The 24,013-nt window shown below is 40.4% G+C and overlaps 1 protein-coding gene across 6 annotated transcripts in view; it reads left to right on the top strand.

Moving 5' to 3' along the window:
* septin9b (septin 9b) overlaps positions 1–24,013 on the top strand; it is a 100,778-nt gene that overhangs the window by 62,663 nt on the left and 14,102 nt on the right. For 4 of the 6 annotated variants that reach the window (XM_054778889.1, XM_054778890.1, XM_054778888.1 and 1 more), the window contains exons 3-6: positions 16,222–16,407; positions 21,548–21,676; positions 21,780–21,861; positions 22,667–22,804. In XM_054778889.1, the coding sequence (XP_054634864.1) occupies positions 16,222–16,407; positions 21,548–21,676; positions 21,780–21,861; positions 22,667–22,804 (535 nt within the window). Of the gene's footprint in view, positions 1–1,211; positions 1,320–15,835; positions 15,946–16,221; positions 16,408–21,547; positions 21,677–21,779; positions 21,862–22,666; positions 22,805–24,013 lie in introns of those variants that run through there. The other 2 variants (XM_054778892.1, XM_054778893.1) reach the window with 2 other exon arrangements.

Raw genomic sequence — 24,013 nt, 5'->3', positions numbered from 1 at the left:
TGACAAACATAATAATTCTCAATTTTGACAGAATTGAACAGTGTTGATATTTGTGATTAGAGTTAGCTGTATCACAGTGAGAGGTTGTTCTCAAGTGTTATCAAAAATGACCATTATTATAACATTGTAAAAGCCAAAGCTGTATTAGATACCATTTAGATTGTCCAAGCTTGCCTTTTCTTGTGGCCTGTAAAGGCTGTTGCTTACACAGAGCAAGACACTTGCCGTGCCCCTCAAGAAAGAGAAAGTGAAGAAAGTTTGTGTAGAGGTGAGAGTTAAGCTTGTGTGAGAACAATGCATCTCTTGTGTATCTCCCAATATGTTTCCATCAGTCGTATATACGTGTTGCACAACTCTGATTGTGGTATGTGAGTGTGTGTGTCAAAAAGGTCTTCTATGACAAGCTGTTAGACTGAAACTAAAGGTGTAATAATAATATTTATGGGTGAGTTTTTCTGCTCTCACTTTTTGTGTCGCACACACATGATATATTTTACACATAGTCACACACAGTCACAAGGAAGCAGCCATGTGTGAACAAGATTTAATGCAACACTGGCAGGAAGGACACATTTGTGCCGTGTTATGAAAAGCACTCATCATCTCAAATGCATTTGTTTAGCCTATGTTACAATCCAACATCAAAGTCATGTTCCTATCAGAATATGTACTACATCAGTAGTAAATAGAGTGTCACTTACAAATGTCAGCATTTAGGGTGAGAACCACACAGGAAGTAGACCTGAGTAAGTGAGATTTGCAGATAACTACCACTTTATGTTTTCCTGCTGCTGTTTTTGACTTTGAGAATGCTTCAGTCTTTCAAGTCGGTGCATGTTTGTCATATTTTTTGTTTCGTTTTTACACACACATGCACACACACACAGGGTCTAATGTGGTCAAGACAGACATAATGACAAGAACACCCACACACACACACAGGGAGGTTTGAGGGAGTGAGCAGATGGACACACACAAAGATGTTAACTTTTGTTGTTACAAACAAGCACACACTCTTGCTGTCCTTCCTTGTGATTAATGTAAAGTTCGCACACACTCAAACACACATGGCTTGTAATCCACATCCACAATGTTCCCCATTCATTTTCTTTGAATGAGGGGTGTGGCTCCAGAGTATAGACCTTTCCTGGCCACTTGGGATGGCTGTCACATGACCGTGTGGGGGGCGGGACCAAGGGCAGCCACAGTCAGTCCCATCTCACCAGCTGGAGCTTGTGATTGAGGAGCTTGTGCAAGGAGAGTGTAAGAGGAAGAGCAGGAGAGGGAAGAGAAGAAGAAGAAGAGCAGGGAAGGGTTGGGTGAGTTGAAGCCGTACACGTTTGTGCTTTTTTTGTCTTCAAAAGTCCAAGCTGGGAGGAATTTCTTTCAAGTTGAAAGAGAATGAAAGAAGTATAACTGATTGGTGCTTTGAGGTGTTACAGTGGGCTTGTCAGGTGGCTGCTGTGGTGAAGTTCTGGAGGAGTGTGAGCTTGTGTTTGGCAGGAGTTGAGTAAAAAGTCATGTTTGCCTCGCTATCCATTCCCATTGTGTGTGCGTGAGTTTTTTGGATGGGGTCACCACCAGCACTCCCCCTCCCCTAACACACTCTCCACCCCATGTGCCCACCCCCCTTCCCTTTCCCATTGTGTCTTCATCTGCAGCACATGCATGGATAATCAATGTGCTTCACAAGCAGGGACAATCTAACATCCCTACATTTTAAATCTGAGTACATTTTAAGCCAAAGTTGCTCCACTGTAGTGAATTAGCCTCTAGGACAGGGGTGTCACAACTTTTTCCACGTCTTCCACAAAAATCAAAGAACGCAAGTGATGTTTTGAATTTTGTAAACAGGCTAAAACCAGCCCATGTAGATATGTAAGGAAAACTAAAAATTGCTTGTCAGCTTTGTGTTATGTGACAAAGCGTATTATTATTAGTGTTATCAGTCGTGACATTTTTATTCTTGTTACTACACTCCCTTTTCCCCTTTTGAAAGTTTTCTTTTTTAATTGTACTGCCCGTGAGCCACATTTTAGATGGCCCTGCTCTAGGAGATGCAGCCAAATTTGACAGGCTGTCTTGCATTTGCTCTTTAAATTTGTTGCAAAGTTCAGTAAGAGTTGACTGGACAGATCAACTGTGATGGTAGGACAGCAGAAGTCCTCCCACTTGCTCCTGATGGGAAACCAAATTAGTTCCCCGTTATCTCCTTTAGTGTTGCACCATAGACATAGTTTGTGTTCAACGTGCTCAAGAAAATGACAGTAAGGAAAGCAAATATGTTTACACTGGCACAAACAAGAAGCGTTGTTTTTTTTTTATCCCCTTCTGCGTGTCTGAGCAATGAAAATTTGTTCACTTGCTGTGTTTAACATGTCCACACTTACAGTAACTCATGTATTAAAAATGGACAATACTCTTCTATTTTTAAGAAAGTATATGTCGTAGATCTGGTCCAAAATTCTTTTTCTTGTTTTTGCTTGAAGAAATCTGAGCAGACATGTGCTTACTTTGCACGAACAAGCCACACAAGCATTTTTCAGGAATAGTTTTGCTCCCACACTTGACTGTAGAGACTGAACATTTCAAATGACTTCCTGTGCCTGCAGTCTTAAAGACTTCTGCATATTATTACAGTATAACAGCAGTCTCATCTCAATTAAAGCCACTGTTTTGATTGTGCTAATTAGATTAGCTGTGTAATTCAATCAAGAATTCATTTGTTTTTTGTCTGACCTTTTGGAAGAGATTTGTGATAAACACTGAGGTTCCATCCACTGTGTTAACATAACCAGTGACCACTGTCTTTGAACGGTACCAACTCGACGTCTTTCCCTTCACAAAAGCAAGCACTACGTGGTCAGCCGGGGTGCCATTGTAACAGTCACAGCTAGAATTGACAACAATAAACCAGAGGTGTGGAATCAAGTCGAGTGTCATCAAAGACTTGCAACGTGACTTGGAATTTGACATCAATGACTCAGTGACTTGAAAATACTTGAGATTTTCAGTGAGCGTGTTGAGTAAAATGTGCTCCCATTCAAAGTACTCAACAAATATGACCATTATGTCATTTCCAGCAAGGCCTGGCTTGTTGTCTCTTGCGACTTGACTTGGACTTGCATGTATTTACTTCAGACTTAGCTCGGGATTAAAGACTTGAGACATGCTTGAGACTTGCAAAACATTGACTTTCTCCCACCTCTGCAATAAACACTTGCTACCCTCAGTCTCCTCTTGAATAGAAATTCCCTCCTCATTCTGCAGTTTGATTTGTTAGCACAGCATATGAAGGTGTACAGCCTTGGCAGAGGTCTTTGCTCTATCGAGTGTCATTCAAGATGTTATTAATAGAGAGAGGGAGAACAAAATCTCGAAGAAGAATGTTTCAACCTTGATTCCTCAATGGGCACTGCTGTATATAATTAACCTTTTGTTCCTGTTATCCCGGACAGTTTTGTGTCATTAGAATGTTTTGGCACTGGAGGCTAAAATATCTGCAAAGAGGAGAGGTTTTAACATGTTTTACCGTAAACAAGCAGGCTGCCCCACATCCCAGTGCGTCTCCATAGTCCTTCAGCATAATTGCATCCATGTGTGGAGAGTCTCACATGGCCTTGTCCTGTTCAGAGAGTGAAGAATGTGCAAAGGTAATAGAGAGTACAGCACCTTGCTGTTGAAAAGAGGCTTGGGTGATAGGGAGACCTGTCACACCCAGTTCAGAGGTGGTGGCCGCACCATTGCTGCAGCTTTGGATGTTTACGCTGTTTACTTTAAAAGCAGTGCATTGGTCTGTTTGTTTTAATAATGTGGTCTCTATATTTGAAAACTGTTATTTTATGAATTAAACCAAACTTTTAGATGATCTTCAGAGAGTTGATGCAAGCGATTAACCCTCATGTCAAGATAGAAACAATCTGTTCTTCATTTGTTCCTGCTCTCGCTTGGATTGCAGTTGTAGGTTATTTGGCAAAGGTGGAAACGAGTAATTCAAGATGAATTTTCATTTAGCGTTAACCGCCTTGGCCGGATACTTTGAGAGAAGAAGTTGGAGTCCTGTCCGGAAGCCTGTAGGCAGTTTTCCAGTCACTAAACCTTGTGCCCCCCACATTCATTATCCTGGGAGCCATAAAGAATTCACAGAGATCAATGTGAGCAACGAACATCAATTAAGTCTGCAGTTTTGGAGATAGTTATAAGTGATAGCTCAGGGGTGAAAGGTCATCAGGGCATCAATAGACACTCCTGTCTTGTGTTTTGTATGCTTGGGGCAGCCAGGACCACGTGGCTAAAAATGCAGCGGTGACAAAATCGCCCCAGGTTTGATTATCTGGACGGCCACAGATAGTGAGACAAAGATGGAATTTCTTTGGTCAAACTCCTGTTTGCCCAATTTTTGAAAGAATTATGGAATTGTCGTCTTTATAATGATTGCAACTCGACGGGGATTTTAATCAACGTAAACCGCTATACAAACATAAAAAGACGTTAATCACCTTCAGTGCTAAAATATATTAGTTTACCTTAACCTTAACTCTGAGAACAAGTGACACCCAGCAATTTAGCACGCAAGCATGGTTCTGTCAAGTGCACACAGTGTTACGTCTGTTGTTTATTTGTCTGATTACTGTTTTTCTTTTTTTTCTTCTTGTTTTCTTCTTGTATGTCAAATGTTATTGTTACTGTACTTAACATCAACCTACCCCCAGTGACTTAAGATGCAAATCAGCCACTGGCTATTATCTTGCATATATACGTAAAAATGTTGTTTAATATGTACCGTCCCTGTATTTCTCACATAAATAAATCTACACATCTACAATGGGTATGGTAACAATGGAGTTTTATAGATTTGAATGCGAGTCTGCTTACGTCACGTAACAGCCACTGTACACATTATTCCTCTCTTCACACCCTCGTGAGGCACATATCTTGGACATATTCCAAATTGTAGGACCTCTGGGTTATTCGACTGTAGAGGTTCCCCAGTAAATGTCATGCAGTATTTCAAAATGTTGCTTCCAGATGCTGCAAAAACAGCTTATTGCACATAAAGTTCATTTGAATTCAAATCCATCATGTGAAGCCAGGTCTTGCAGGCGTTCCATTATGATGATCCAGTGTCAGATAGTGTCTCCAAGCCTGACGGCCTATTTCCTACTTTATATAGTCAATGTTTGTGTGATTTACTGCCAGGCTATTTGTCGTTTTAATAGTTCCCCTTCTGGCTGTACCCTGTGACTTCCCTCTCCATGTGTCTCGCATATGAAGGCTGTTGTTAGAAAGCTTCTTAGATCATGAGGTGGTGCACTTCCACTCTCACTTCACTACTGTGTTGGCTTTTGCTACTTTGATTTCTCAGGCGATGTTTACACAGTGCAGTTTAGGTTCACCTAAAATTTGTTAAAAATGTTGTTTTTGACCATTTATTGACAGTGCAACAGTGTTGGAAGCTGAAAACAGATCTCAAAGGGCAAGTTTTTAAATTCAAAGTTTTCCAAAACCTGTTTGCATACATGTCTGTTAGCATATGGAGTAGAATTAAAGTTGCCATGGTGGATGTAGCTCAGCTTCCCATAGCCGCTGGAGGTACAGTAGAGTCTGGGTGATGCTGGGCCACATCAAGTATTTCCACAAAAAGGGTTTGAAGTATTCCAAAACAACAAAAAAAACATAAAAATAAAAATATAATATATTGTAGCGTTGCTTTCCAGCATGCCTTGCGGCACTTGCTTTTTAAAAAAGTTATTAACATAGCTGCTATTACCTCCTCATAGTAATAGTAGTTGCCCTTGTGCTGTCATTGTTGTGTTTGCGCCGTGATTGTCGTTAGCGTTCAGTCTCGTGACACGCTATGTGACAGCTCACTGTGAGTTTAGTGTTGGCTGTTGCTTGCCCAATCAAAGAGCCGCTCTATATAATAATATAAAACAACCAGGGTGCATGGGCCACACTAACACCAAACCTTGATGTTAAGGAGGGGGCCATAAATATGTTTGTTATATACAGTATTTGTTAACTATTACTGTATTCTTTTGTCCCATCTTGTTGTGGTCCCCTTTCCTGCGCAGATTGGTCACTTCCATCAACAGTTCCCCATAGCTAGGACAAGTCATTATCTGCTGTTGCTCAGTGAAGAAAGCAGTGTTTCAACAAGAGAATCACACCATCTGCTTTGCTCCACGTTAACCCCCCAGAGGTTGTACTCTCAGTGGGCCAGTGTCAGGCTGAAAGATGACATAGGCCAGGAAGGAGCATTCTTCAGAGCTTGTTTGAAGCGCCGGTGTGTGTGTGTGTGTGTGTGTGTGTGTGTGTGTGTGTGTGTGTGTGTGTGGCAGCTGTGGCCGTCATCGAATAAGAGCCTCCCTCCTTCACATGGCAGGGTCTTGTTATGAAGAAGAAATACGTCAGGATTTAGAATTTGCGTGCTCGTGAGTTTTCAAAGGGTGGATGTCCAAGACAACCTCCATCTACACTCTCAGTTCTGTCACTGGCCCCTTTTACCTTGTCTGTAAAAGCAGACTTATTTACGCCTTTTTGGGTGGGAACGGGGGGAACAAAGCCGACCGGAGGTAGTAACGTGGTTGGACACTGTTTGTGTGTAAGGGCATTCTGCAATGCAGAGACTCACGTCTGCGGCCTCGTTGTGTTGAAAGCAATTGTTGCTATCCGACGGGTATTTTACACATTGGCTGTTGGCATTGACGTCGTCATGCTAATGACCTAATTGTGGGATGCCTTGCTGCTGTGTGAACATGCACACAGTTGCTGCAAAATCCCACTTCACTGGGTTCTCTATAAAAGGCAAATGAGGATGTGCTGTTGCTAATTTGTAGCATCCCTGTGTGAAAGCTACAATGTTACATAGCAATGCAGGAAAAACATAGCAGTCCTTTTTAAAACATTTTACCAGACATTCGGTTCAAAACATGCAAACCAAACACTCAGATTTTAAAATTGATCCTTCTCAATTGTGCTTGGCCCAAAGTCATTCGGTCCCTTTTTATACAAAAATTGACTGACTGGAAAACATGTGAAGTTGTTTGGATGTTCTGCAACAGCAAGAACGCCAAGTGCCTCAGTGTCAGCAGTTAGGTCCCTTTGCCAGGCAGTCTATCATGTTCTCATGTTCCCTTAGTTAAAATCTTTGGCCAAGGTGACTTCAGCATAAATTATACAAAATCTTGAACTGTGTTCATTTAAAAAAAATATGCAGAGTAAAGCTCTCATGGCTGTCTGACAAAGGTGTGGTATCGTCTGCTTCGTTACTTGTGTGGCTTATTTACATGCCTACATCCTTTTTATCCAAGTTAACAAACAGCAAATGTTTACTTGTGTAAAACAGCCATTTAAAATAGGCATTTAAATGTTTTCATCTGCTTGCACACCTGCTTCATTTTGACTTGCAATAAAAAAAACACAGTCTTGCCCGACAGCATTCATTAAATAACCCCATAACATTTTAGAGAATACTAAATTGTGCATATTTTAATCCTGTGCTCATAAGCAAATACATGTGTTAGTGGAAAAACTGTTTCTGCTTTAAAAAAAAAAAGTCATTGTAAATATCTTCCATTTTCAAACACTATGTTGACTATTTTCTAGCAACTTGAGCATGTTTTCTAGGCAATCCTGCAAAATCATTGCGACACAATATTGCCTTCATCTTTGGCCTTGCAGTAAGTGGAATGTTCTTCCCTTTTTTTATCGCACAACCAATGGGCCAATGTTGGATAAGAAAGACAGAAAAAAGGAAATATGTAATGTCAAACCAAGACAAATACAGGACATCTACGCTGACAGGAAAAGGGGAAAATGCAGCCAAGGTGAAATGGGACAGAAATCGAGGAGTTTCCTCTCAAGAGAGCCAGTGAGGTTTATAAGGGCAAACACTGTTCAAGACCTGTCAGGAACCATTTGAGGAGAAGAGCAGGTCAATGCAGTAAGAAGCTGGAAAAAAGTATGTATGTATGTAAAGTATTTACGTCGATAAGAAACCTAATAATGAGAGATTTTTATTTTTTGTCATCAGCATAGCCCACCTTTGTTGCTGTGAATGCTGTAGTTGCAATTCATCTAACGAAGTTGGGGATTTACAGTTGTATTTATAAACATACTACACTAAGTCCCCTACTAACGAACATCCGACGTGCGAACACTTGGAGATACGAACACAAGCCGACTAGTCTATTTTTTTATGTGTTTTGCCTGATAAGTCCATATTTATACTGCTACATGCTTGACCAGCAGAGGGCACTGTGACACTGCTAATGGGACCAACAGCGGGAGAACAAGAGGGAGGGGGGGGGGGGGGGGGGGGGGCAGCGGAAGCTGCATTGCTTTGGACATTGGACAGAGCGTGTGATTAAAGTTTATGAAGAGTTAATAGGCCTGCTTAATTCTACACCACCCACAGAACAATACCTCTTTTAGAAGAGTCTAACGACCACGACGATTTGTTCTTTTTTTCCAATATCACCACCACTACCAACGACGTATGCTCGACCACTCCTCTTCAAAGGTAAATAACATTTATCATTACGTATTATTATATCATTTTTATTATTGTTTTTTTCATTAATTATCCTCGTTTAATATTACTACTACATCCAAACTCATATTTACATACATACACATATACTGTATATGTATACACGTACATGTAGTACCTATATCATTGGTAATATTACCTTTTCCTCTACTTAACAACAATTTGACTTAAGAAAGGTCGTCTGGAACCAATTGTGTTTGTTAGTTGGGGATTTAGTGTATTGACAACATGGTAATTAATTATTAAGTTCCTGTATTTAAGAATGGTACTCACTGGAGTGGAGAACTCCAAAGTGATTTGCGTTCTTTTCCCGGTTCATCATGTAGGACAATGGCACTCTACCGTTTTTGATTTGGGAGCTGGGGGAGCTGTTCCATCATCACCCAAATGACGGAGAAGGGGGAAAAGCATCTCACAAAAGTGAAAAGATTTGTGTAATTCTGCATACCAGACATCGAGGAAAATAAGAAATCTGCTACCTGGAATGTTCCAGTCAAAAGTAATCAACAAACATGGCTTTGATAAGTCCATTGTTCAACATTACCGAATGTTTTCTTGGCATCATATTCACACTAATTTCCATGCAGAACAGGTTATGATAAATAGTGATTAAGATCAGTTATTTAAATCCTCTCTCCCTGATATTCAGTACCAGTCATCAACCACAATACAACCTTCAAACAGTTACACCAGCAGGGTTAAAGAATATTTTTGCCCATTTTTCTTTGCTGCCTTTTTTTCCTGAATGATATTTATTATACTTTACCAGTGCGTGGGCTGAAGATGAAGAGTAAAATGTATGTGCACTATGCATAAACTTCTGTGATAGACTGTGACCCATATATGGATATACTATTTGCCAACACCTGACCAAAGTCTCATCCCGTTTGGAGATTAGAGAACTTGGGGGTCTTTGAAGTCTACTCAAGCATCATCAAAGACCTTTGGAAAAAATGCATCAGGAAAAAAAAAACCCTTGAACTCATCTCCAGTCATCAGTAAAGCTTTCGATTTTTTAAAATCCTCTTTAATGTAACAAGGTGAAGACAAAAAATCATCTGATATGATGTCATTGTATTTTATAGTGTGGACATATGGTTTCAGTTGACGCTGTTTGCATTCAGGGAGTTAAATGAAGGAATGTCATCAGCAGGTCAAACATTTTATTGTGTTTTCTCACTGGCAGGGTCACATGTGGATGCGTCTGATTTATCGCCTATACTTTTAGTGGTAAAATAAGTTAACAGCTTTCTAATGACGCATCCTTTCATGATGCACGACCAAGGGAAAGTGAGGCTTGTTGTATATTTTAATGTAAAAATGAACTGTAAAAACACCACACAGTGTCAAAAAAGGAAAAAATACAAAATTTGTCCAAAAACAATGCTTTTCTATTTTTATGGAATTTTGTGACAGGCAAGTTGAACTGAGAACATGAAATAAAATTCACAATAAATTCTAATAATTATCACAGAAAATATATGCCTTTTATAATAAAAGATATGCATTTATTCATCCCACAAGGAGAAATTCCAGGTTTAAAGCAGCAAAAGCAGAGTACAAAAGCACACAATAGCATAGAAAGTGCAAATCAAGGTACCGGTATTACAAATCAAGAAGTTATATACACTATTTACAGCTATGTACATGCAAGCAAACTCAGCAGCAATACAAAAAACAGTAAGATTTCACAGGACTTTCAAGTGCATACATTCTGCACAATTCAAGCATAAATTGGTCATTGATACACTAATGCTATAATGGTGTTTGCTAGTACAACATGCCAATGTCGTGTATTAATTGAGACAAAATAAAGTTACCGTACTTGGTGGCTGAGTCTGTATCTTTTGAGGTGAAGTACAACCAAACCTTGGAGCTATTATACTTTTAGATTCTGTCTAGTAGCTTCCCATTTGAATGATTTCATGACCTCCTCTACTCACATAGCACAACTAGAGTTGCACAACAGTCACAGAAAACCCATGGAAAAGTACTGAGAAGCGAAGATAGCAAACACACTCTATCAGCATAGTTAGAACCAGTTTGATCCAGTCTCACACCCTACAAGCTCAACTGTTACTTTACAGATACATAAGCTTAACTTTCACTATATAGCGGTGCGGCAACGTCTATATAGACTCTGTGTACCTTCATTCCAGCGCTGTAACCGAATATATTGCTCCTATTTTTTTTATACAATTTGAAAACCTTTTAAATTGTGATCGTTGACTACTTCTGTGATAACAACGCAATCCAAATTGACGACTCTAAATTGCCCATAGGTATGAATGTGAATGTTTGTCTATATGTGCCCTGCGATTGGCTGGCGACCAGTCCAGGGTGTACCCTGCCTGTCGCCCGAAGTCAGCTGGGATAGGCTCCAGCATGCCCCCGCGACCCTAATGAGGAAGAAGCGGAAATGGATGGATGGATGGATGGAGAACTGATGAAAGGGTTAGTGGTTGACAGAAACATAGTAGGATGATGAGTGAATACAGACAATGAGGAGCCGTCTTCCTTGTACTTTGTAAACATCAACTGCTTGTGCTGTTTCTTGAAATGGGTCATTTTAGTGCATTGTTTGAGCTCTTGACTCAATCCGTTCCATAACTTGATTCCACATACTGATATGCTAGAGGTTTTTAGCGTTGTTCTCGCATATACATGTTTTAAGTTTCAATTTTTCCTCTCTCGTTGAGTGTTTTTTGGGTAGCAGGTTATTGTTTTCTTTATGTACAATTTTAGCCGTTTGAAAGTTGACCAGATTTTAGGAATAAAGGGTTTGTATGTTCGCTATAAACGGAATTATGGATTATCCTAACAGATTTTTTTTGTAGCACAGTTAGCGAGTGAAGTGTACTTTTACAGCTATTTCCCCATATCTCCACACAATAAGTTACAGTAGATATGGTAATACCAGAGAGCAATAGGAAGTATGGAGGGATTTTTGGTCCAGAACAAATTTTGTATTCAGTATTGAGGTATTTCTTGTAACTTTATGTTGTGTATTTTTAATGTGAGATCTCCAGCTCATAATATCTTTTATGACCCCGAGAAATGTATTTTCATTCACCCTGTCAATGTCTGCGCCGTCAATTTGTATTTGCGTATAATTATCCTTTTGCTTTACTTTACTCATCTTTTTAGTATAGTAATTTCATCTGTGACTATTTTTTGTTAGCTTACATGCTAGGCTAAAGAGAAGAGAGAGCCTTTACAGAGCGTTTCGGCTTGCGCATTTTAGTTAGATGCTCACCGTCGTTTCTGCAGGTGAAAAGCTAACATCAAGTGTAATTGACTTGGCAGTAACTATACTGTACATCATTTTTGCCTCATTTCAGTGCCACTAAATTTATAGTACCTATCAATTAGCACCGAAATGAGACACAGATTAGTTTTATGGTACTGTTTTATTATGGTACTGAGTTTCGGTGTGCATCCCAATGTACAGAGGGGGGATTACTGCGTTCCCGGGAGGTGAGTCTCTTCACATGAAGACAGAAAACAGCTGACTTTGCAAGGTACATCCTGTTCTTCTTTATTGTTGACTTACCGCTTTAGCCATAGTGTGTCAAGCAGCCAGGAGAGCTGCATTTCTTTGGCTGATGATATCTGTTCTGTGGTCTTCATCACACTTTTTGACAGCAAAGAGTGTGTATATTGAGATGAAGTCTTGCAAGATTTGCTGAAGTCTCATGTGGTCTTTTAGTTGTTCTTCAAATTGTATGGCCGGGGTGATGACATTTTTAGTGTCCAACTTGAAGGTACAGTGTAGCCTTTTAATCCGCAAAGTAGTCCCCGTCCTTTGTGCTCATACACGATGCATCATTTGCATGTTGTGCATGCATATGTCGTGATATGAGTCATGCTGTCTCTGCTCATTTGTCCCAAGTTTACTCATTCAGAAGCGTTGCGTCCATGGCAAAGGTCATTAACGCCGTCGCTGTAGCACATTAGAACGCTCTAATTAAGATATGACTCAGGGGAGGCCCGGCAGCCTTGTCACTTGCCTCCATGCAGGAATAAATAATCATGTCTTAGGCAGTGGAGGGTGATACAAATGGCCATCTCATTGAGAAGAAAAAGTTTTAACAAGCAAAATGAGGGCACAAAAGCAGCAGGGTGCTGGTCAGTGTGCATGTGTCCGTTTTGAATTTGAATGTTGTTGTTGTGCACTTGTCTCTGCCAGAGTGTTGCTCTATTCTTAGAAGCAGCGTATGACTGCAGATGGTTTGGCTACCATGGTCACAGTGCCCAGGAGGCCTCTTGGCTGCAGACCTGAAGCATGTCAGTAGAGCTCATTTGCATTCTGTCTCGCCCACTGACGACACTGGGCCCCATGTGATCAGTCCAGTGAAGGGGTCAGCTAAATGATTCTGTGTGACAACACAGCCTTGGCGACCACATCACAACCCATCCATTCATTTTCTATACCGCTTATCCTCACATCACAACCACTCAAGATAAAGGGACCTCATCCCGCCATGTCCAACCGTCTCCATTTCTAAGCCGGGTTCCTTGAGGACAGGGTCGTGGGTATAAATCAGTCCAGCCCACCGTCATGCACTACCCAAAGGGGTCATGTTGCAGCATGGATTAATCTGGATTCCTGACTGTCAGGATTGCCTTTTCCTCAGACTTAAAAGTCTCAGTATAAACGCAACCGTTTTTTGATGTTCAGGTGACAATGATGGTTTGGAGCTTGACTAAGAAGTAAAAAGCATCTTAAAGTAGAAGAGTTTGAAAACGACATTATTGTGCTTTCTATCTAAAGGCTGAAAACGGTGAAAAGTGTTCTGTGTAGGCATGCAAACCACAATGAACGACCGAAGCGCACATTTACGATGAAATATGTGAAATCCAACCCACATACAGTACGTGTCAACTACAGACATTCAAAAAACTTTGTGTGCACGTGTGAGTGTTTGTTTACGACGTGACATCGCCACGGATTGTACTGGCATGCTGTAAATGCTTCAATTGACGCCCCTGTTCAGTTTGACCGCAGTCCCCTATTAACGCTGGGTGCGTGGTCTAACAATGCAAATAACTGCTGGTCTCTGCAATTAGCGCGGGATAAAAAAACATTTGCATTGGCTCCTGGTAGTTTTTAATAACTCCACAAGATGGCAGTTGCTGCAAGCGAAGTACCACGAGTGGTCAGCATCCAGCAGCTTTAGCTACCTCGGCATACGCTTTAAAAAGTTGGTTGCACTACTCAGCTGTTGTGTGAAGCTCATGTGTGTTACACTGTTGTTTACAATGAACTCATCAGTGTGCAATACACTTGTATTCATATGTCACATGTTTTTATAAGTTCATTTCATTGAGCAGGATTACACAAAAAGTACTTCAACAATTAACCCCAAACTTTGTGGGTCAGTAAATCATGCAAAAATCTCCATAACCAAATATATCGTAAGTCAAAACTGAGCATTATTTGTTTTTAAAGGCAGACTTTTTCATAAAAATATCTTGCATTTAACCTCGTTGTGAGTACATTCATGTGGTCAAATGGTGTGAGAGCTGAAGGATGAAAAGATACCACAGAGGCTGCAGTAGGTGTGGTGCACCCTCGGGTCCGCTCCAAAACTACGGGTCTTTTGTCTTAATCTGTGGACAGGCAAAAGGGGATTGAGTGAAGGGAAAATGAGAACAGCCTTCCGCTGTCAAAGCCTGCACACAGGGGTGTAGCTGGACATTTTTGGGCCTCAATGAAAATACTATGTGATACTATGCTGTAAGGTTTCTATACAGGGCTCTTCACGTCAAGGTTGTTTCTATCAACAATGTGGCAAATGCTGGTATTGAAGTAACAATGTGTTTATTATTGTGGTTGTAGTTGTTCATGGTGTACAATTACATTGAATCATGCTGAGAAGTGCTTCCAATGAACATAAAACAAAACATTCCGAAATTTGTTTGGTAGACTTGTACTTGGAACAGTGCATTTTATACTGTTGGAAAGCCTGTTTATTTTCCCTTTAAATTATTCTCAATGTGTGCCAAATCTCTAGTCTAGTCTAGGCCAAACATCTTATTTCGCTATTGCAATTGATGCTTGTGTGGTATTTTTTGGTGGATTGGATGATTGAAATCTTATTTAACTATAAAAAGTAGGGGTGTGCCGATACTACTTTTTCACTCCCAATAACTGGTATTGCAGCCTTGGAAATCCTCCCATCTCAGCACAAATCATAGTTACTTTTATTACATATTTTGTGGTGCACAATGTTAGAAAAAGTGTGATCACGCGATATTACTCACCAAACAGAAAACGACTGTCAGAAAAACAAACTTTTCACGCTTTGCAGATTTTCCCGACAGCGTTGGTTATTTTTTTTGGACGGTTGCTCATGCTGTCGGGGTTGGTCATGTTGAACTTCACTGGTTTTGTGCCACCGCGGAGTACTTGTGCATGGCGTGTTTTGCACGTGGCTGTGACGTCTTTTTCAGACTTTAACATCGCTCCTGCTCCTTGCTAACTTTGTTAGCACCTTAGCGCACATTACTGTTGTGATCATGTGGGCTTGATCAGGGCGCTGCCGGATAGAGGTGCTAGAGCAGAGTATCAAACGCAGACTGCTTGGATCGGAATGCTTATATCTGAGATTTTCCAATAATACGCTACTCTTCTTTTTTGGTGATATCAGACTGATATTTGATGTCAGTACACCCCTAATAACAAGGCACAAATTGTCAGCTACAGTGACAAATGTACCCTTTTATCAAAGATACCATACAAGCCTTAGCACATACAACCGAAACAGCCTGGCACCACCTCCTCATGCTGGTCACACACTGCTGTGGGGTGGCGTTCCAGCTCATCCACTTGTGCCAGGAGTAGTCGCAAACCTGTCACCATGTTTGTGTTGTTAGGTAACATCCTTCCTAACAGGGCCAAAATGTTCTTCTGTAATGTATTGTTAAATCCATACCTCCCTGACATTATCAGTATTATCTTTGTAAAGGCAGAGTGTTTTATTTAGCTCTTGTACTGTGTCTCATTAGATTGTGCAGATGTGCCTAGTGTTGCGGCTGAGGAGTGCATGTTTTGCAATAAAGGTTTGTGGCTTTGGTGGTTTTAAGCAGTTCGGAATTTGATTGGAAATATGAAACTGGAACATTTAAATGTGTGCAGGATGCTAAATTCAGAGTATACTTCAGGTATACTATGCATGTGTTTTTTTTTTTTACAGTCTGACGATGCAGACACCACTTGCTGTCACTGCACAGGAAGTGTTGGCTCCTCCCACACAGGGTAGCGCGTGCCACTGCTGCAAGAACATGCCAGCACACTTGGCAGGGTTGTGTTTCTTTCACTTTACTTGTCCCAACAGTGCCTGGTTGCATACTGTTGTTCCTCTTTTTGCTACTGCTCCGCAATAGAGGTAAGCCGTCATTTCAGTTGACAGCAATTGCTCAAAACAATTTCTGCCTGTTCTGCCCTCATAAATCTCAGATGGAGCACAGTGTGCAGTGACAATTCAAAAATGCTAGGTGTGATTTAATAAGGTGGTGTTTGCTTGGCTTATTTGCATCTGGTGGTTTATCTTTCACTAAAACCAAAGTCGACTCTTTCCAGACCAAAGACCATCTCTGCGTTGCTTGGTATGAAAAGCACTTCCTCATCAATTCAGATCTTCTAATCTTCATCTCTCCCTCAGGGTCAGAGGTCAGCCTGAGCCATAGCAACATGTCGGAACACGCCAAGCCCCACCATCCCAACCCGCACGGAAAAGGAGACAAGACTCATGGTGGAGACTTCAGCTATGTCGGCATCGATGCCATTCTGGAGCAGATGAGGAGAAAGGCCATGAAGCAAGGCTTTGAGCTCAACATCATGGTTGTGGGTAAGTCTGGTGTACCATTCAATGGCATAGTGTCTAAAGAAGAAAAGCATTTTGTAATTGCGGTGATAATTTTGTAGAAAAACATCATCTCAGCTATGTGACAGGCACTTTAACCGCCTGTTTGTCAGCTACAATGTCTCACTGTTATTCAAAGTCATAAATTAACATGAATGACAACACTGGTGCATCACTACAAGTCCTGTATACCGATCCATCGGTTATCGTGGTTAATTGATTCCAGACCTGACCGTGATAAGTGAATTTCTGTGAAGTAGCATTCTTTCTGTGTGCTTGTGTGTCTCACCGAACATTATAGAAAATTACTGACACCCAGTGACCAGTGTAGAATACTACATCATCATAAAGTCTTGTTTTTTTTGCCATTTTTATACTTGAAAATGGCAAAAATATGTAACATTTGCTTAAATATGCATTTTAAAAAAACTAATAATAGGTCGTTTTGAACCACGAAACAGTGATGATTTATTAATATATTTTGAAAAACCTTGATAGAGTGAGGCCGTGCAATTCAAAATGCAAAGCGGCGAGGGACGTATTGCACAAAAACATTACAAGCCTATGCAAAAATAAAAATACACAAATTACACCAGCTAAACCTCTGTTTCACAATAAAATGTTCTATTATATACCTTGGCTGTTCATTTGAACTGATTTGTGAATATTGAACATGTTTATAATTTATGATTGCTCACCCTACTTGACAGTCAGAAGGATACTGTATTAACTATATTATGATTATTATTATGATTGCAACATAACATCATTATATCATAATTATATACAATATAACAGGTTAGCAAATGATGAAAACTTGCTCCACGAAAATAAATAAGTCTTTATTGTTCATTAATGGGTCCATCTGGTTAAAAAGGGCTCAATAACGGACTGGTGCTAAAGGTCCATATTTAGAACATTTTTGTGGCTGATAACCCATGATAAGCCACTGATGTTGTTTATTTTTACTATTCACATGCAACTTAACGGTTCCCTTTGCTGTCATCTTCCTCGCATTTGCATGAATTCCCTTTAGTGCCAAATCAGGAAGTCATGAAAGTCATTCAAAACAAATTTAAGAGCCCTCCAGACTCCAAAAGGATATATGACCAATGCAAAATCCATGCTTATTTGAAATGTTGCGTCCTTTGACACTGTCCTTCCTTCAGCTACGTGTTGGTTGCTTTCATTTTTGTTCTCTTCGAAACGGCCACAGATGTTTCCAATAAAACCCAAAGCAGTAATTTTTTCATATGTGTTTACAACAGTTATTGAGTCAGCACTCAATTCAATAAAATCAGATGGGATCCATTACGAATATTTTTGTGTGTTTGGCTGCAACGTTCCAAAAATGTGGAACAAAGCAGTTTTTTTTTAAGGATGAACTTCAGGGCAAAATAAATAACATGCGTTGCATAATTCTGCACTCAACAAGCAGCATGGACATGGATATGTTGGTCAGATGGAGAAATACATTGCAGGATGCACCAGTTTCAGTCTCTTGGCTAACTTGCTAGCCTTTTGCCTTCAGATTTTGGGTTGAAGCCCGATGTAGGGCTGTGTCTGCAATTACGCTTAATTTGCATTTGAAAACATCTCGCAGACATCTACACTGGGCTGCCCTCTGATGCAGCTGTGAAACACAAACTAACAAGGTGCATGCATGTTAGTACACCTATAGTGGAACAACATGCATAGATAATTTGACTTGTCTGCAAAGATTATGCCTGCTATTATACAATCAGGCCCTGATGTCATCCCCTGCAGGGTGTTTACATGTGCAAAACTGCAAGGTGACGCCTCAGCATTCCTACTGCGTGACAACTGCTTATAGAAATACAGTGAAAGTTTAAGTACTGACAGCATCATGTCATGAATATGGTTCCATCTATTATTATGAGCGTTAAATGCATGGTGGGAGCTAAACTTTGTGTGACTCAGTCATTTGTTTCAGGCCCACTTACAAGCTGAGGTTGAGGCTGACGTGTATCAACACGCTTTAACACCCTGAGAGCAAATGAGATGATAAATCACCGTGTTGTTAAATGACACTCTTACTGTCCATGGTCCTACCACACAATGGAAGTATGCAGTATGAAAGAACTGTTGCTGTACTATTTGGACTATTGCAGTGCTTTGCTACAGTGGTGTTGGTAATAATGCAACACAGAGAGCTTGGATAATATCCACATTAACATGCATAATATTATTATGCATTCCACGCAGACAGTTGACCTTTTAGTGAAGTGTGGAGAGGTCCACAGTGTAAAAGGCAGCCAACATGCAACATGAATGATTGAAAAAAAAAAATGTGTGTGGTCCAGCCAATACATCTGTCCTCCTGACCTTTCACAGGTTGCTTATGTGCCCCTGCAGCTGTCTTTCCATTCTCATGGTTCATTTAGATACACACACTAATACCACAAGTATTGGGACACCTGGCCATTCATGGACATGGATGAGATCAGAGGTTGCTGATTACACTGGGGAACACTATTATTTTAACTTTCTGTTGCATTGGATTTTTTTTAACTGACTCTGAAGGATTTTTAGGCGCTGATTTCAAATCTGAAATTATTTTTTCTCCATAAGCTCTAGTTTTCATGCAATTTGAGATAGATGAAATAGTCTAAATATGAACTTACGTAACTCAAATCTAAGCATTTTGAGATTATATACATAGATAGATTCTAATATTTTTATCATGCTTCCTTTTTCCCGATCAAACATGCCTGATGCCTGATGCCTTCTGTTACATCTGTGGTTGCTACACACTCCATCATCAGAGACGTAATTGTTTGTGAAGCGAGCCTACAAGGCTTATTTTGAATTTCATCTTGGTGACCAAGACAAGCAATGGGCTCCTCATGTTGTGTGCCACAATTGTGAGGAAATTCTCCGAAGCTGGACCAAAGGAAAACGCAATGGTCTGCCTTTTGGAGTTCCAATGATTTGGCGAGAACCCACCAACCATGTAACTGATTGCTACTTCTGCATGGTAAACACAGAGGGTGTGGGCAAGAAAAACAGACATAAGATCGTATATCCGAACATTCCCTCAGCTATTCGGCCTGCTCCGCACTCTGAAGAAGTTCCTGTTCCAGTTTTCAAAGGTTTGCTTTCATTAGACGAAAAAGACATTGGACATGATACGAACAAGGAAGACAGTTGTGACAATGAATTACCAGAAACTGAGTGGGAACAATCCGAGGAATGTTCTTTAGAGACTGAATCTCCCCCAGTCCCCAAGCCTCTTCACCAGACCGAACTGAATGACTCAGTTTGGGATTTAGGTCTTTCAAAGAAAGCAGCTGAGCTTTTGGCATCAAGAATACAAGGCAAAAATGTTGTTGATTACACTGTTAAAGTGTCATATTACAGAAAGCGTGACCAGCTTTTTGTGACCTTCTTTTCAGAAGACAGACAGTTTGTTTACTGCCATGATATCCCAGGTCTTCTCAAAGAACTGGGTGTTCCTCACTATGATCCAACTGAATGGCGGCTCTTTTTAGACAGTTCTCAACGCAGTCTCAAGTGTGTTCTTTTGCATAATGGCAATGTTTACGGGGCAGTGCCTGTCGGTCATTCAGTGCATCTGTGGGAAGACTATGATGACATCAGAATGGTCATGGACTTCTTAAAGTATCGTGAGCACAACTGGATCGTTTGTGTAGACTTGAAAATGGTAAACTTCCTTCTTGGTCAACAGAAAGGTTTCACCAAGTTTCCATGTTACCTCTGCATGTGGGACAGTCGAGCACAAGACAAACACTGGGTCCAGAAGGACTGGCTTGTTTGTGAAACCCTTGAAGCAGGCATGCCAAATATCACACATGACCCAATTGTTAACCGAGATAGGATCATCTTTCCTCCTTTACACATCAAATTAGGTTTTATGAAACTATTTGTCAAGGAACTGGATACCGAAGGTAAATGTTTCCAACACATCATCACAGCTATACCAGGGTTGTCGTTCGAGAAGATCAAAGCAGGTGTGTTTGATGGCCCACAGATTCGAACCCTCATTTGTGATGATCAGTTTGTTGCCAAGATGACCGCTTTGGAGAAGGCAGCATGGTTATCCTTTGTGGCAGTCGTTCAGAACTTCCTTGGAAACAACAAGGCAGAGAACTACAATGAACTTGTGAACAGAATGCTCCTCGCTTTTCGTGCTCTCAGGTGCAACATGAGCATCAAGCTTCATTTTTTGAACAGCCACCTTGACCAGTTCCCTGACAACCTGGGGACTGTGAGTGACGAACAAAGAGAGCGGTTCCACCAAGACCTAAAGATCATGGAAGGACGCTACCAAGGTTGCTGGGACAAAAGTATGATGGCCGACTACTGCTGGAGTATTAAACGAGATTACCCAGATGAAGTGTACAAATGCAAAAGTTACAAACGCAAATTCCTGCCTGACTAAAATACTGTACGGACAGAAAGTGATAAGCGTTATTAGCTGTGATTGACTCTTATCTGAAGAACGTTCTGAATGACGCTTATCTCACGTTGCGATAAAGACTGTTTTCTGAGAAACGCTTCCAGAAAAAACATATGGCACTTCTAACAATGTTGTACTTTAATCTAAAATCACATTTTATTGTTCTGTTTCTTTTGCCTTGTTAATTATACTGATTTGTGGCTGACATTGCAATATCCTATAATAATGCTCGATTTTTTTCTTTTTTAATAAAAATCAAAGATTGCATAAAATCTGTAGCTTGCAGAAAAAACTATCTTCAGATTTGAACTCAGCACACTTAAATTGACTAAAAACAAGTCTTTCTTTAAATGCAACATATAGAGTGTTATCGACCCGAGAGAGGGCCTGACATGTCAAGTTCTTCCACACCAAAGACATCCAAGCGTGTCTTCATGGGGCAGACATGCTAGAATAAAAATAAATGTCATTCCTAAACTGTTCCCACAAGTTTGGAAGCATAGAATTATCCAAAATGTCTCACCCAGTGTCAAGTGTACAAATGATGTTGTGCAAATAACAAATTCTGTCTCTCGTGCAGAGAGCAATTGCATAATTGAAGCTTTTTTCTTCCAATTTGTCCTTTTTCTGTCTAAAAGTGTGCATTTAGTCGCTGTTACTCATGTGTGTGGTTATCGTGGGCAGGGCAAAGTGGCTTGGGCAAGTCTACTCTTATGAACACGCTGTTCAAATCGAAAGTGAGCCGCAAGTCAGTTCAGCCTAGCGCTGAGGACAGGATCCCGAAGACCGTGGAGATCAAGTCCATCAGTCATGGTGGGTCATCACCTTTTTTGCAGCAGCAGCAGCAGCAAATACATGTAATACTACACAGTCACTGATCATGAATACTGAGTGAAGGGTGCTTTTCCCCATGCAGATATTGAGGAGAAAGGTGTGAGGATGAAACTGACAGTTATCGACACTCCAGGCTTTGGGGATCAGATCAACAATGAAAACTGGTGAGTGGGGGTGTTCCGTATTTAGTGTTGGACCTCAGCAATCACAAAACCACAGTTGATATTTCCATCATGCAAAATACTGAACGAAATAAATGTGTAATATGCAACTCTTTGTGTGGCCTGTCCACAATTATCTTCTTGACAAATCATTTGGAGAAGACCAGGTAGATGATGGCATCTCACTTAACATACAAAATGGCAAAATACTCTAAGGCTGTATGCAGTGAAAAGCTGAAGGACAAGTATGCCCTAGATATATAAATAATTAGAGGAGACACTTTTGTTAACATTGCAAGAGGGCTTTTTTTTTTTTTTTTACTTAACCTGTGCCTTTTTACAAAATTAACACCGAATGTTTTATGTTGCTATTTGTGTTGATTTATATGTTTAAACATGTATGTATTTATTTATTATGTTTATTTTATTTGGTATTGTAAAAAAAGGCAATAAAATCATGTTAAAATAAAACGGATGTCTCAGTTAATAAGGTTCTTAACCCTCAATAGGGCCCTATTACATGCTTAGATATAAAATATGAAATTATAAACCACATTAATAAATGATTGTGGTCCATCATAAAGTTTTTTTTTAAACTTTAGAAACTTTTTATTGCAATTTTGCTTTACCAAATATAGGTCGTTGCCTTTATAAAGGGACCTCGTTGTAAATGGTATTTATTTGCGAAGTTTATAAACATGCAGTAGTTTAAAAAAAACATCAATCCAGATTTGGTTCGGCCATCGAGGAGGACTGTGCTTTAGTGAGTCCTGTTGCATTTCGCAAATTATTTCTGTGGTTTCCTCAGCTGGCAGCCCATCATGAAGTTCATCAACGACCAGTATGAAACCTACCTGCAGGAAGAGATCAACATTGACAGAAAGAAGAGGATCCCAGACTCCAGGGTGCACTGCTGCATATATTTCATCCCTCCCACTGGCCACTGGTGAGCACACATGTCCAGCTGATGCATAACCATGTGGCTAACTACACACTGGTGTCTCCCGCTGCGAATCAGATGAATCAAGCCTACTGGGGATTTTCCCAAATCCATCTGTTGTACCGCGGCTCCTTCTCTTGTGACCACATGTGGAAGCCATTAACTCCTCTGAGACACTGAAGTATGACTTGGAGAATCACATTTCATAAAGCAGTGGGACTCTATTGTCCTTGCTGTTGAGTTTTGTAGAAAGACAGAGAAGCTGGTGAGGAGGAATGGAGTCAGGGCCTTCTTGAGCAGATGGAAGTATAGTGGTAAAGTCAAGCAGTAGTTGAGTTTTGAACATCTAAATACAATAGTGAAATTTCATGTAAAAGGCAAATTGCATCCCTTTCATGCACCCCCCTGCGCTGCTCTTTTAAATGGACTATAATTTAAAACCCATTTATAAATATGATCTGCGACACAAACCATCCGACGTGCAAACTGTGACCACTAATGTCAACTTGTGACCTTTCAGTGCTGGTTCATATTTCCATCCAGCTTTATCCACTTAAACCTTCCCCTTGAGAGGAGCGACTGTGTGGGCATTTGTGTGTGTTTGACATTCTCGCTCATCGAGTGTTCATGTCGCCACAGCTGTTGCTTCTGGAATGTGTGTGTGTGCTCTTGTATTGTGGACAACAAAGTAATAACACTATGTGGTGGCCCTGATTGTGGGAAAACAAGTAACTCTTACACGGTACCAAATACTTAAATTACAGTAACAGTAATACTGCATAAAAGGTCGGGCATCACTGATAACATTTTGGTAATATTGTCTCAGTTGCAATGTATTTGAATCTTGTGGTGACCTGATGTTGTCTTTTCTCTCTGCACTTTTTACAACATGCTGTATACAAGTTTTAAAGTATTCCGTAATCCCATGAACTCAATCAGCATGCATTACTCCTATCGCCGTAAGCTGGGTTTCTGTTTGTCTCACCTTCTTGTGCTGTCATTAACTGACTGTTCAGTGACTTATTTTTGGAGAAAATGTTATGTTTTGCTATAATCTTGTGTAGTATTACCCCAGAATGCAAGGACATGGAGGCTGGTGGCACACCAAAAGGCATAATGCAATGCAAAGTAGCAAAATAACAAAAAAAAAGTAAAACTCACGATGGGAGGCGGAAACAGGTTGAAAATGTTTGAAGAACAAGTTTCTGTCCACCA

Source organism: Dunckerocampus dactyliophorus, chromosome 6, assembly GCF_027744805.1.
Source record: "Dunckerocampus dactyliophorus isolate RoL2022-P2 chromosome 6, RoL_Ddac_1.1, whole genome shotgun sequence".
In the NCBI taxonomy this organism is placed as follows: domain Eukaryota; kingdom Metazoa; phylum Chordata; class Actinopteri; order Syngnathiformes; family Syngnathidae; genus Dunckerocampus; species Dunckerocampus dactyliophorus.
This window is presented reverse-complemented; position numbering and strand designations above follow the sequence as displayed.